We start from the raw sequence: 15,225 nt of genomic DNA, 5'->3' as shown, positions 1-15,225 counted from the left end.
AGTTCGAGCCCCGCGTCAGGCTCTGGGCTGATGGCTCAGAGCCTGGAGCCTGTTTCCGATTCTGTGTCTCCCTCTCTCTGCCCCTCCCCCGTTCATGCTCTGTCTGTCTCTCTCTGTCCCAAAAAAAATAAATAAAAAACGTTGAAAAAAAAAAAATTAAATAGGATTTAACTCACTATTGGTAACTGATTTTACTTGGCTAACACACAAGCCATTCTGAAACTCACTTTGGTTATATCCTCATCTGAATTTTTTATTTTTGTGAAGAAATTATGCTGTAATAAAATATTCTAATTTTCTGAACATTGTATTCCTGTGAGTTGGGAATATTATGAGTGCTTAGAACAGTAATGTATTCTCTAGCACAGCTATTGCATCACTGCCTAATAACCACAACAATCTGTCAACTGATTTTGTGAAATAATTACATTTCACACTGTTAAAAAGCACTGACATTCAAAGTCCACTTTTATTGTTTTGACATGATGGATAAGTACTGGTCATTTTTTAAAAAATGTCACACTATGGTGGTGTGTGGGTGCGGGGGGCACTTGAAACTGTCAAATTATGGGGCGCCTGGGTGGCTCAGTCAGTTAAGCATCCAACTTTGGCTCAGGTCATGGTCTCATGGTTCATGAATTTGAGACCCACATCGGGCTCTGTGCTGATAGCTCAGAGCCTGGAGCCTGCTTTGGATTCTGTGTCTTCCTCTCTCTCTGCCCCTTCCTGGCTCACATTCACTCTCTCAAAAATAAACAAACATTAAAAAGAGAGAAACTGCCAAATTATGAATGTATCACTGCTATTTTAGTGCACTAAGCGTCAAGTGGAAGCAATCAGTGCACCACCTCAATCACTATTGGAACTACTTGCTCACCTCTGCTGTTGCAGCACAAAAGCACATAGACAGGGGCGCCTGAGTGGCTCAGTCAGTTAAGCATCTGATTGCTGATTTTGGCTCAGGTCATGTTCTCACCATTGTGAGACTGAGCCCCGTGTGTCAGGCCCTGTGCTGACATCGTGGAGCCTGCTTGAGAATCTGTCTCTCCTCACTCTCTGCCCCTCCCCTGCTTGTGCTGTCTCTCTCTCTCTCTCTCTCTCTCAAAATAAATAAACATTAAAAATATTTTTAAAGAAAGCACACAGACAATATGTAAACAAATAAGCATGGATGTGTTCCAATAAAATTTTATTTATGGACACTGAAATTTAAATATTTATAAGTTTTACATGCCACAATATATAATTCATTTTTTCAAACCATTTAAAAATAAAAATTAAAAAAATGTTAAACATTCTAAGCTCATGGTCCATTCAAAAACAGGAAGTGGGGGGAAAAACAGGAAGTGGGCCTGATGTGGCCCATGAGCTATCATTTACTCATTATTCAGCAGTCTATTCTAGAGTTTTACGATATAATGATTAGGCTCTTAGTAAGATAAGATACGTTTAAAGTGAAAACCATACTAGAGAAGACATGCATTCATATGTATAAGAAATATTAAATGTATCAACTTACAAAGTAATGTGTTTATTAAAAAGTTATTAATACACTATTTCATAAAAGTATGTACACATATTGGGGCTGGACTGGGGTAGGGAGCAATGCTACAAGAAAGTATTACTGAATTATTAAGTTAGACAGGGGGTTTAGGGCTGAAAAATACTGTGAAACTCACAACACTTAATGAGACATCATACTGTCATCTGATGAGCTCAGTTAATTAGAAAAATAATTACCTAACGATATAACTGGTCTCATTCAAACACTTTGACCCCACAATTTTATCCTGCAGATATACTCTCGCATGTCCAAAAAGAATATATGTATCGCAGCAAAAACTGCAAACAACCATTCGTCGCTAGGTGACTGGCCATATCAATTAAGATATGCTAATACAAGGGAATACTAGGCAGCCAATTAAAAGAGTGAAGAAAGAATACAAAGAATAAAGTAAAATTGAAGATAATGCAGCTAAAGACCTACTTGCATTCCCAATGTAGAGAAACTCCCTACATGTGCAGAAGAGTTCAAACCAGCATTGTTTATAACAGCAAAAGAAAGGAAAAAGAAAGAAAATGGAAACAAACATTATAACCAAACAAGAGAACAGTGATATATTCATCCATGAAAATTTGCACAGCAGTGAAAATAAATGAGCCATAGATACACGCACCCACATGGATGAATCTCATGATGGTGAGAGAAAACAAACTGCAGGCTACAGAATGATACCATTTATCTCAGATTTAAGAACAAGCAAAATAACACTGTGCAGTGTTCAGGAATATATCCTACATATGTACTAGAAATGTACATGCAAATGGTAACCACCAAATTTATGACAGTAATTACCCTTGGTGGAAAGGGAAAAGATGTTATTAGGGAAGAACAAATGAATTGGCAAATCTTAAACCAGATCCACAGATATTCACTCAATTACTATTTGTATCTTCTGTGCACCTGAAATAGTACAACTTTTTAGAATGTTCATCTTCCATATGTACATATGTACTTCAGTCAGTGAAAAGATGCCGAACAAAGATCATAGAGTATGTATGTTATTTGTGTGCTACTGTGTGTTTTTGAAGAAAATATTCCTACTTTTATTTGTGAACAGAATACTTCTGGAAGGACACAAATCATCATAAGAATTGCCTCTGGGAAGTACTGGGTAGGAGGGAAAAGAAGAGGGAGGGAGACTTAAGTTTATGCTTTTTAAAACATGTGCATGTATTATCTTTCCAGACAAAAAATTTAACTTTTGTCCTTAACCCGGTGGTCTGATAGGTCAGCATTAAAAGAAATAAACAAAGGAGAAAATAAAGGAGGAAATTACTGAAGCCTGCCTAGAATTCCCAAACTCTGGCACTGGGCAGGACTTCCAAGGTCAGGCTCCCTGTGGCCATACTCCTGCTGCACCCTGACTGTGGTCCATTCCTTCCTTCCAGTGTTTCTCTAAAAAGGCTCTTCTCCTCACAACTTGGGTTTCTTTCACAAGACTGCCCTTAGCAGGATGCCATACCATCCACCCTACTCCACCCTCAGCCATCAGGTTTCCACTAACTGTCAGCTGACTGTTTAGTTTTCAACAACGCCTTCAAGTATAAATTGCTGTACACTCTGATCCAATTAAATCCAGGCCCCTATGTAGGGCCAGTCTTTGTGGATTGTTCCCATCCAGCAAGGCTCTTATTAGCTCTCTTTCCCTGGTTCTCTCTGACTAAAAGAAATGACCACATTACAGATGCTCAGAGTAGACACCTGTATGACCTCCAGGTGGCCAGGTCCAAAAGCATCTCAATACAGACCTAACATTCAGGAGGGACGCAAGAGGCTAAAGGCATAGATTCTGGCACGTGGATGTTGCTGAGACCCTGTAAATGGCAAAGGTCACCCACCCAGTAAGAGACTGTGGAAGGCAGCAGAAGGCAGCAGAAGACAGATTATCAGTGAGAATCAACAATGAAATAGCGGGTGGAGAAAGAAAGAGGAACCAGCAAATGAACCTTTGATCGGAAACTCTGGTTGGGTCAAGATAATAAAAGTATGTACTAAAACATGAGAATACAACTTGGAGGACGTTGGTAATTGTAACCCTAAAGCTGCTTAACATCTGACAAGAGTTTAAAATTACTTTAGGATTAAGTCCAGACAAGTCAAAAACAATTTACCAGTTTAAAGTAGGAGGTATTACCTATTCTGAAATAACCATCTTCTAATCGTTTGTCTTTGGTTTCTTTGCTTATTTCCAAACCTTCACTCTAAAACAGAAAACATTAATTTTACAAATGATTACTTCTATTTAAAACAGAGCTAATTTAGCTTAATAAATAGAAAAGTGGCATTTGTGGCACAGTTATCTTTAGAAAAGGGAAAATGTCATGAGTCTTGAACTTTAAAAAGCCTAACAATACAAGTATTCTTTTAACTATCTGAATTTCTATATACTAGTGGCTAAAAAATTTTAATTTTAATAAATTTTAAATTTAAACCAATTTAATAGGGCACTATTTTTTATTAAAAATACATGGAACTGTGTTAACTCAAAAGAAATCTAAGCACTCCTTAAAAACCAATAAATTAATTTTATGTATTAATCAACAGGCATTAAAACCACATGGTATTTTGGGACTCAAAATATAAACATTAGAGTAAAATGATGATTCATTTATTTTCCTGGTAGGAACTTCCAAGTTATTTTCCAACAGGAAACAAAATGAAGGCTCTTTCTATGAATAAGGCAAATAGGACAATATATTAATGTTGCTTGCCACTGAGGTCCTGCAATCATGAAAATTTTCCCTCATCTTCTAATCAAGAATAACCTCAAGATAAGTCTACTACTGATCTTAGTTCTTAGGAAAAATCAGGGGGAAAATAGGCATACCTTAAGAGGCAAAACTTCCACAGTTGTGTTTAGGAGAATATCTCCTGGATGTTCTTGGTTGCCACTATGGAACAAATAACTGAAAATACAAACGTAAAAATAAAAATATGAGTCAGAGTAGACTTTACGAAGATTTAAGAAGATGCTCTTACCTCTGAGTAAGCTTTATCAACAGGACTCTGACTACAAAGCTGACAGCACCAGAACTTGGTGCAAGGGCACATTATTATGTACTCCGAATAGTTGCTGGAAGGTTCAAAACTTAAAGACTCAACCTTTCGGTGATGTGCTAATTCCTTTCTTTAGAAGGGTCGTGTGTATTGCTTAACATAATAATGTATTTAACAGATTTTTTTTTTTAAAGGACAGTTTTATGTTGCTGTTTATACTCCTTTACATACATAAACCTCTCAAGAAGAATAATCAAAGCTGCAGCACCTATATAATACTACTGTATCTTGCATCAGAGAAAACGTTCACCAGGACAGCCATGATCCATGGTAAGTTCAAAGACTAGCTTTATCCAATACAAATAGTAGCCTGTAAGCAAATTAACCAATTCTAAATATCTGAATAATTCCACTTATCAGTATGAACAAACATTTGAATAATGACTATGGTAAATCTAAAATCCTCTCTGGGTATGAGAATAATATCCTCAGGTTCTGATATCCTGAAAATTAATGTGGATATGTAAGTATGGGTGGGGGGTGGTAAAAACCAGACAGGGCATACAAAGCATATCTAAATCTAAATCTAAATCTAAAACTTAAGTTTAGCTAAGTTAAATGGTTACAAGTTTATACTTAGAGTCAGAAAGACCTGGATCCAAATTCTAGGACTCTCACTTAATAGAATTTTCACCTTTAGAAAGTTTTATTAGCCTTCTGAGCCTGAGTTTCCTCTATACAGTGCAGAGAGTCCTACATAGCTCACATGACTATAGCAAGGAGTTGATGAGAGGCTGACAAAGTGCTTTGCATACTAAAAATACCCAGCAGGGAACAGTTACAGTCTGGCTATGATATAGTATGTTATTTGTGGGCAAAAAATCACCTGCGATGAAACATGATTTTCAAATGTTACACAGGGCAGGGCACCCTCTAAGATTAGCTCCCTCTAAGCTACAACAAAAAATAATTCCAACATTTCCAGATAAGAGACACTCTTTTTTTTTAAAGGCATCTTTGATTTGGAATGCTGCTTCCTATAGCTATGGACCACTCATTATTTCACCTATAGGTACAACAATATGGGACTGGGGAAGCCACTTCTAAGAAAAGAGGGATGGACAGAACTTACAGTTTAGATAGACTGATTCAGAGGTGTTCACTATGTGATAGCTTATAGTGAAAAACTCAATACCATCTGCAACGTTTAACATTAGAAGAAGTAAATGATGGTACAGCCAGACAATGGGATACTGTGCAAGCATTAAAATGTTTACGAATCACTTATGACAGGATAATTGCAAATATAAGACACAAATAATATACAGATCATGATGGTTTTCAAAGTAAAAAGTGCACAGAATTACCAAGAAAAAATGTGCCAAAAGGTCACAATGGTGGTGTTGAGGCTGTGTTTTTCTCATTTTTCATATTTTAAAATTTTTACATAATCAAAACATATGTTATATAGTCAGAAAATACTGTTCCTAACACTTCATTTATGTACTGACAAATACAACTTCTGCTTCTCCCCTTCTCAGCAAACAAGTTATTATGCAAGTTGAAAAGTGATTCCTTTTCTCTATTCTAGGAAGGGTGGGTCTCTCCAAGAACTCCAAGAAAATTCATATGTACTCTGATTTTAAAAGAATTGTGTTTTACTATCGGGGCACCTGGGTGGCTCAGTAGGTTAAGCGTCCGACTTCAGCTCAGGTCATGATCTCGCGGCTTGTGAGTTTGAGCCCTGCATTGAGCTCTGTGCTGACAGCTCAGGGCCTGGAGCCTGCTTCAGATTCTGTGTCTCCCTCTCTCTGCCCCTTCCCAGCTCACATTCTGTCTCTCTCTCTCTCAAAATTAAACATTAAAAATTAAAAATAAAATTACGTTTTACGATAAATGTATTCTCAATAGGGGCAAGTAAATATTACTTTACAGAGGTTTACTGAAAATATATTTGTTATGAAATGTGACCTCCAGGGGCACCTGGGTGGCTCAGGTGGTTAAGCGTCCGACTTCGGCCCAGATCACCATTTCGCGGTTCGTGGGTTTGAGCTCCACATCGGGCTCCGTGCTGACAGCTCAGAGCCTGGAGCCTGCTTCAGATTCTGTGTCTCCCTCTCTCTCTGCCCCTGCCCTGCTCGTGCTCTCTCTCTCTCTTGCTCTCTGTCTCTCAAAAATAAATAAACGTTAAAAAAAAATAAAAGAAATGTGATGTCCCATATGAGTTCTTTAGCAGATTCTTTGCTGGCACTATTTTAATTTGCTAAAAACAAACCAACAGATATGGTTTAAGACTACTCTTCTTTATGAGATGAAAGAAAATTGTTTCTAATTCTATGATGACTCTGCTTTAAAATTTTTTGAGTACAGTCGAAATACAATGTTACATTAGTTTCTGGTGTACAACATAGTGATCCAACCTCTCTATGTTATATGCTGTGCTCACCACAAATGTAGCTACCACTTGTCACCACACCGTATCACAATATTACAGTATCGCAGACTATATTTCTAATGCTGTGCATTTTATTCCAGTGACTTATTCATTCCGTAACTAGAAGCCTGTATCTCCTACTCTCCTTCACCATTTTGCCTATCCCCCACCTTCTCTCCTCTGGCAACTGGTTTGTTTTCTGTATTTAAAGGTCTGATTCTTTTTGTTTATTTGTGGGTTTTTGTTTGTTTCCTTCAGATTCCACTTATGAGTGGAATTAAATGGTGTTTGTTTTTCTCAGTCCAACTTATTTCACTTAGCATAATAACCCTCTAGGTCCATCCATGTTGTCACTAATAAGATCTCATTCTTTATGTGGGTATGTAATGTTATTTGTGTATATATATACACCACATTTTCCTTATTCATTTGTCTATTGATGGAAACTTGGGTTGTTTCCATATCTTGGCTATTGTAAATAATGCTGCAAACAGAGGGGTGCCTTTATCTTTTCGAGTTAGCGTTTTCCTTTTCTTTGGGCAAATACCCAGCAGTGGCATTATTGGATCATACTGTATTTCTATTTTTAATTTTGGGGGTAACCCCCATACTGTTTTCCACAGTGGCTGCACCAGTCAGCATTCCCTCCAACAGTGCACAAGAGTTCCTTTTTCTCCACATCCTCATCAACACTTGTTATTTCTTGTCATTTTGCTTTTAGCCATTCTAACTGGTATGAGGTGATATCCCATTGTTTTGACTTGCATTTCCCTGATGATTACTGATGTGAGTTTCTTTACGTGCATCTGCTGGGTATCTGTACATCATCCGTATGTAATAGGAAAATGTCTATTCAGATCCTCCGTGTATTTTTTCATCAAATTGTTTATTTTTTTGGTGGTGAGTTATAGAAGTTCTATATGTATTTTAGATATTAAAACCTCATCAGATATTTATGACTCTTTTAAGTATGGTAAACACTACCTCAAAGTACTAAGTATCACACTATATACTATGAAAATGAACATTAACTAACAACAAAAATATTATATGCTCATACATGCGAAGAATTACTCAGAAATATTTTCCCAGTGATAGTCCATTGCCAGATACAGTTTTATACATTTAAATTCCTCTTTAGAATCAGTTTAGAGTAACAAAATAAAATTAATAACATTATAACTATGCACTGTTTCTGACCACCTTAAATAGAATTATCCTAGATGATTTTTGGCGGGTTCTAAAAACTGGATGGCCCTCATGTGAGAACATGTAACATAACTACAGAATTAGTTTTAGGGGATTACATTTAAATGTATCATAGACTATCTAGAGAACACACCCAAAGCTGAGGAGAGGTAGAAGGAATCATCACTATTAAAAAACAGGGAGAAAAGAGTCCTAAATTTTGCGAAATGAACATAAATTCTGAAAAACACAAAAGGGTTACCATGGTCGTCTAAAAGTAATCCAGCATCTGACTGACCAGGGATAGTCACAGTCTGTCAAATTTATCATTTCAGCCAAACTGCTAGGTAACTGACTAGCTCTCAGTTAAATCCTAAGGGATAGCCAATAATAAGGACATGAAAACTAACTTTATATTTTGAGAGTTCCACATAAAAGTAATTTTAAAAAACTATACTAAATAAATGTTCAGAAATACCAACAGAATTTAATAAACACACTAAAGGCTGATATTATATCTGAAAACAACACATCCATTTGATTACTGAATTGTAGGAAATATATTTTATAACCTAACATTTGAGACTCACTACCTCCTCACAGCTATTATACACACAAAAAAGCCATCATAAATCACACATCTTAAGACATGTAAAACTATAAGACCAAATAGATTTTAACAGTCACCAACCTTTCTACATTGACTGGCTTATCAAATTTGAATAAGATGTAGTCTCCGGCTATTGGGGTTATAGCCCAGAAGAAATCTTCCCCCATGTAAGTTTTCTCCAGTGTATGTCCTTGGTACACCTTCAAAGAAGTAGATATCTCTGCAGGTGGGTTTACATGGATCTTAAGAAGTAATGGTTTCATGTAATCTTTATCCTAGGAGGAGAGACATGTATGCTATTAAACAACTTATAGATTATTTATACTTAAGAAGAACAATAACTGTATGTGCATGTGAAACAAACTATATGTGCATGAGAAAAATAAAATTAAATCACCAACCGTGAGTTTCTGAATTTTTCCTGATAGAGAAGAATGCAGACCAACATGTTGGAAAAGGGAAGGTCTGAAGCGAATTCGTAGATTGGCTTTCTGTCTATCACAATGTTTCTAAATAATAATAATAAAAAAAAAAGTGTCACAATGCAAAGTGAAATCTTGTCCTCATCAGAAAAACCAGAAGCCCTTTTAAAGAATATTGCAAAGAAAGAGGAGCCTGGGTGGCTCAGTCAGTTAAGCGTCCAACTTTGGCTCAGGTCATGATCTCATGGTTCATGGGTTCAAGCCCCATGTCGGGCTCTGTGCTGACAGCTCAGAGACTGGAGCCTGCTTCAGATTCTGTGTCTCTCTCTCTCTCTGCCTCTCCCCCTGCTCGCGCTCTGTCTCTCTCTCAAAACTAATTAACATTTAAAAAAAAGAAAAAAAAGAATATTGAAAAGAAAATCCAACTTCATCTCATAATTCCAAGTCATATTTTTTAAGGGTCCTCTTTAAGATATTAATAGGTTTGCTACCTACTTGATAAACGGATATGATATAGAAATTTAAAATAAGTACATCTAAGAGAAGAGTTAAGGATTTAATTCTAACCATATTTCAAGATATATCAATGTAGATTTGACTTTTTTTTTAAGTTTATTTATTTTGAGAGAGAGAGAGCAAGCAGGGGAAGGGCAGAGAGAGGGGGAGAGACAGAATCTCAAGCAGACTCTGCGCTGCCAGTATGGAGCCTGAAATGGGGCTCAATCCCACCAAACCATGAGATCATGACCTGAGCCAAAACCAAGAGCTGGACAAAAGGCCTGCAATAATTTACTGGGTATTAAAATGCTGCATTTTTCTCAAAAGGTTTTACTTCATTACTATTACTACTAACACTAGAACAGAGGTAATATAACATTTTACAAAATATAAAACAGAGGTAATATAAAATTTTACAAAAATTCAACTACTCAAGTGAAAAGGAGAGAGAAGGGTTAAGGATAGGAGAAGAGCAAGGGGTAGAAGGAGGGAAGGTGTGGGACAGAGAGGAAGAAGAAAAGAACAGTGCCTGAGACTGAGCCCACTTGTGCCTGAACAAAGTGGGTTAATAAACCTGTGAAAGAATGTGTGAATGCTCTGTGGGGTTTCCCAAACCACTGCCAGAGAGATATTGTGCTGGAGGCCAGCAAGTTTGCGGTGACAGTTTCCCTGACATTCTAGAGGAAGCAACTGAAGAATTATGGGCCACAGAAAAACATGGCCTAAGAAGGAGTGACAGAATAGATAAAATTCTCCACAGGGCTGTGTGCTAAAATTTACAGATGATTTTAATTTTTACTATTGGAGATTTTCACCTCACAGGCTCATTTTAGAACCTAACCATATATTAGATAAAACTGCACAGGACCAATTAAATGCAAGTATACTGCAGAAGTATAAAGATCATATGATTTTATTTGTGTCCTACAATACAAATTCCTGTGAAGTACAAAGAAAATACAGGTCAGGACTTACATCATAAAAACAAATTGTTCAAATCAATTTATATGTAATCACTGTTGGAAAGTAGATACTTTGCTATTTGGCTATACTCTATGATTTGCTCTAAAAAAGTGATTAGAGAGAGAGAGAGAGAGAGAGAGAGAGAGAATGGCTTATAAACACAAGACAGTGTCCTAAAAACTCACTGGCAGGTAGGATGATTAAACTATTTTAGAGAATATAATACAGTCATGAAGTCAAATTAAATGTTTGTTAGAATGAATGCTAAGTCATCCTTATGAAGACACATGCCCATAATAAATATTTCCTGTTATTACATGTCAAAATTGACTTATTTCTAAGAATGTGTATTCACATTTTATTTATGGTTACAGCAAATAAATAAAAATTTATTTTTTTTCCAGTGGTACAATTCAAATTGGACAAAGAAAACATATCTAATTACTTTTTACAATAAGATCTCTATGGAAATAACATATTTGAATAATCAAAGCAAAAATCATTCAGTTACTTACCTACCATAATCCCAAAGGTCAGCATATTAATATGAACACTGGTTTCTTGCAAGTAATACACTAAAAGGTACTTTTTTTCCTTGCTATTGTTTTGGTATAAAATATTACTTCTATTTTATTCCTTATTTACAGATGTAGTGGGGTCTGATTCTGTCCCCCAAGTGTTTGAAAAAGGAACAATGACAGAGAGTATGAAGAAAGCTGAAACAATACCCCTGGGACAGCTATGAGACCATCTATAGCCAACAGTAACCAAATAACAAAGCCTAAAGACACTAACATTTATCAGCAATTTAAAGAAGGGTGGACTTCACTGATTTACAGGATTTCCCACTGTTATTTAAAAATCCCTCTAATTTAGGAACTTTTTGTCAGTTCAAGAAAGCAAGCAAGCACTTCAAATGTTAAGTGAAAACACTTCATTCAGCTCTTTAACTGTTCATTTATAAAATCTGGCTCCCTGCAAGTCCCTTTCACAGGATACAGAAAAGAAGCCTCTTCCACGGTTAGAAGGCGGGAGAGGGACAGTAAAGTGTCCCTCCAACTGAGAAAGCACAGAATTTTATTCAAGGTAACTGACGTCGGGGAGGAACTGACTGGGATGATGATCCAACTGTGCAGTTTTTCTCTGCAAAGTCTGGACCTTAGTCCACAGATTTTACTGTGAGAGGACACATTGGAGTGAGCAAGGGCCATGTAGGGAGGTCAACGGGTGTACATGCACTAATTGACAGCTAACCTTTAAGTAGATCTTGTGGTACCACCTGTGCATGAGGAAGGGGAAAGACTGTATTATCTCTAAGAGATACATGCGAAGCCAAAACAAGCCTCTCGTCAGCCCAGCCTTAGCTGGCACTTCTAACCTATGTTTATTAATCACCATGGGGCCTTGAACATGTAGCCCCAAGAGAGGTGATAGAGTGAACGTGAACACAATGATGGGCCAAAGATGGAGGCCGTGTGGTCAGCACTCCTACATCCACCCTCATAAGAAATTAACTTACTGCATCTTTCTCAGGGTTGCAGACTTTTACCCAGAGTATGTGGTCCAAGAGCCAATCAATGGGTTTCTCCTTATAGAACATAAATATGAATTCCACAATCAGAGTGAGGTCTGGTGCTTGAAACATTTTACCTGAAAAAAACATTCTCAGTCAATAGCTTTCATAAAGAAACCAAGCAACAAAATGGCTTAAATAAATGAAATCTATACAACAAATAAAGCTTGTGCTCTCAAATACAAATCATTATGAATAATTTCCCTATTTGTCTTATCAAAAGCAAACAAACTTGCTTTAGCTAAACATTTCTGGGTTGTCACACAACTACGAAACTCCTGACTTTCTCCATCACAAAATCTATCATACAACTACTGGCTCAAGAAGCAAGTCAGAGATTTTTCCTTTGTGTCTTATTAACATTCTTCCCATTAGAAAAAAAGGAACTTTAGGATCCTTTAGGTTTAGGTAAGAAAAACAAACAAACAAAACATTTAACCTAATAAATAAATGCAAAAAACAAGGCATTCCAATTCTGCCTTCACTGAAACCTTCACAAAGATGTTTCTAACTCTTAAGTTTTGAGATAAATGATCAACAAGGTCAAAGGCCTAGCCTCTAATATTTAAAGTACTACAAGAAGTGAAATTTTATCCTGTTTCTTAAAACCTGTAAACTTCCTGAAATTCTTCAACTTTAAACATATTCTAATTGTATAATTTATGAACTTTAGTGAGAAAAAATTTTTCAATGAGAACCTTGTCTATGAAAGTAACAAATGATTATGAATGAATCACTGTCAAGTACTACATCAAATACTAGGTATTCATACTAGAAAATATTTAGTGTGGCATTCTTTTTAAAAGAACCCCAATGCTGCAAAAGCACTGGGCCATAAACAGGGAGCTGGAGGTGTGAGAGAAGAAATCAGACATGCTCAGGACCATGGCTGGCTTTACGTGTGTACACAAGAAGCCAGAGGGGCTGCCTGGAGAACTCCACAGCAAATATTACAACCTTAAAAGTACCCAAATACTATTTTGGGTTGATTTTCATCACTTTATACATGGAAGTTTACCTAAATTAAATTTCCTCACAAGCAATCTATTTCCAGAGAAAAAAAAGACAGTTTGAAGGTAAAAGAAATTAGTTTACAATTCCAAAAGTCACAGTTATTTCTGAAAAGTAGATAAATCTGACACTTTTCTTACCAATGAAGCCCAGCTGGGAGAATTCTAGGATCATCCATTCCTCAGAAGAAAGTTGAAGTGCAAAATTTTTTATAGTGTTAAAGTAATTCTGTTTGACAATAATATCATCTTCAAGCTAAAGAAAGTTGATCAGATTAATAAATCAAAGAGATGGAAAGGTTTAAAGGACATTCTTTATTATAAGAAAACTCAAGCATACTTTTAAACACAAATCAAGAAAACAATGGCCAAAAATGATGAAAATGTAAAAATAAATTTTATTAAAAGAAAACGAGGAAAATAAAATGGAAGAGGCACACACAACAAGTCACCTAAACCACTCCATTACTATGGGAGATCACAGCACCACTCCACAAATTACTCTTTTCTGGTCCTTTCTGAGCACCCAACATGACTTCACACTATCCTTTTTTACTTTTCAAAGGAGAAGAATTTTTGTGAGCCTTTAATTTTTTTTTTTAATTTTTATATAATACTTGTTCGAGGTCAAAGAAAAAGCCAGCAGCTTTCCTTCTCTGCCCTCCACCCTGCTAGTTGAGGTAACCAATGTTAAAAGTTGGGTGTGCATCTATTTGCTACCTCTTATATGGACACACAGCACAAAAAGGTCCACACACACTTGCCCATCCACATGTACGTTTTTATAATAAGGGATCATATTATCAAACTGTCTTTTGTCTCTTAATATATCATGAATATCTTTCCAGGTTGATATTTACTAAATGCATAATATTCCATGTTATAAATGTGAAACAATTCATTCAACTCTTTCCTGATCATAGACACACATCTAGCTTATTTCTCATTTTTTGCCAATGCAAACAATGATGTAATAAATTTGCTTATATTTACATATTACTGCTTTTCATTTCTGTAGGATAGATTCCTGAAAGCTCGCTTCTTGTATTTTTTTTTTAAATGTTTATTTATTTATTTTGAGAGAGAGAGAGAGAGAAAGAACACACAAGCGGGGTAGGAGCAGAGAGAGAGAGGGAGAGAGAATCTCAAACAGGCTCTTCACTAACAGCTTGGGGCTCGATCCCACAAACTGTTAGATCATGAACTGAGCCAAAATCCAGAGTTGGACACTTAACTGACCAGCCACCCAGGTGCCCCTCACTTTTTGTATTTTAAAAGTTATTTTCAAAATACTTAAGAAGCTGTAGCAATTCAGAGTGCCAGTTAATTCCACACAGTTGGCCCATGTGTTATTCACACTTGGGATTTTTACCAATTCAACTGGGAGTTGACAAAGGATCAAGGATCACAAGCATATGCAAAGACTTCCTCCCTAGAATCTCCTCTCATAAAAATTTTAAGTCACAAGATGATTTTAATGACCTTGAAAAATTTTTTTTCCTTTTCTTAATGTCACATTATCACTTCCAGTTACCTGCCAAGCAATTTTCACTTATTTTAGTATTTATATTTTTCAGGTATTTAAGTCCTACAAGCTTTCTTCTTCCTATCTGTGAAGAAACAGTAGGAGTACTTGGAAAGACATGATAATGACTCACCAAATATTTATTGAGCTTCTATTGTGTTCCAGACACGATACTAAACCCAGGGAATAAGACATCAGTGAACAGGCAAGGCATGTTTTATGCTTCAGGGAAGCTGGAGGGAAAACCAGACAAAGCACAGAGCTATACTGGCACCTAACCTTGCTTTCTGAAAAAAAGAGGTGCCTACACTCACATCTAAATACTATCTATACCCCAAGGAAAGATGATCCCTAACATCAGGCCATTCCAAATTATTCTAATAAGTAAATCCAAAAACAAGCTATTTAAATGCACAGAGATGTAGATGAAATAGTCAAATG

The 15,225-nt window shown here is 36.4% G+C and overlaps 1 protein-coding gene across 4 annotated transcripts in view; it reads right to left on the bottom strand.

Annotated features, from left to right (window-relative positions):
* MGAT4A (alpha-1,3-mannosyl-glycoprotein 4-beta-N-acetylglucosaminyltransferase A) overlaps positions 1–15,225 on the bottom strand; it is a 115,413-nt gene that overhangs the window by 3,420 nt on the left and 96,768 nt on the right. For 3 of the 4 annotated variants that reach the window (XM_042932050.1, XM_042932048.1, XM_042932051.1), the window contains exons 9-14: positions 13,401–13,515; positions 12,196–12,326; positions 9,195–9,302; positions 8,875–9,068; positions 4,392–4,470; positions 3,699–3,765 (exon numbers count right to left, since the gene is read on the bottom strand). In XM_042932050.1, coding sequence (XP_042787984.1) covers positions 3,699–3,765; positions 4,392–4,470; positions 8,875–9,068; positions 9,195–9,302; positions 12,196–12,326; positions 13,401–13,515 — 694 coding nt within the window. Of the gene's footprint in view, positions 1–3,675; positions 3,766–4,391; positions 4,471–8,874; positions 9,069–9,194; positions 9,303–12,195; positions 12,327–13,400; positions 13,516–15,225 lie in introns of all 4 variants that reach the window. The other variant, XR_006200628.1, reaches the window with a different exon arrangement.

Source organism: Panthera leo, chromosome A3 (genome assembly GCF_018350215.1).
Source record: "Panthera leo isolate Ple1 chromosome A3, P.leo_Ple1_pat1.1, whole genome shotgun sequence".
Lineage (NCBI taxonomy): Eukaryota > Metazoa > Chordata > Mammalia > Carnivora > Felidae > Panthera > Panthera leo.
The sequence above is the reverse complement of the archived record's forward strand: the minus strand, read 5'-3'. Positions and strand labels throughout refer to the sequence as shown.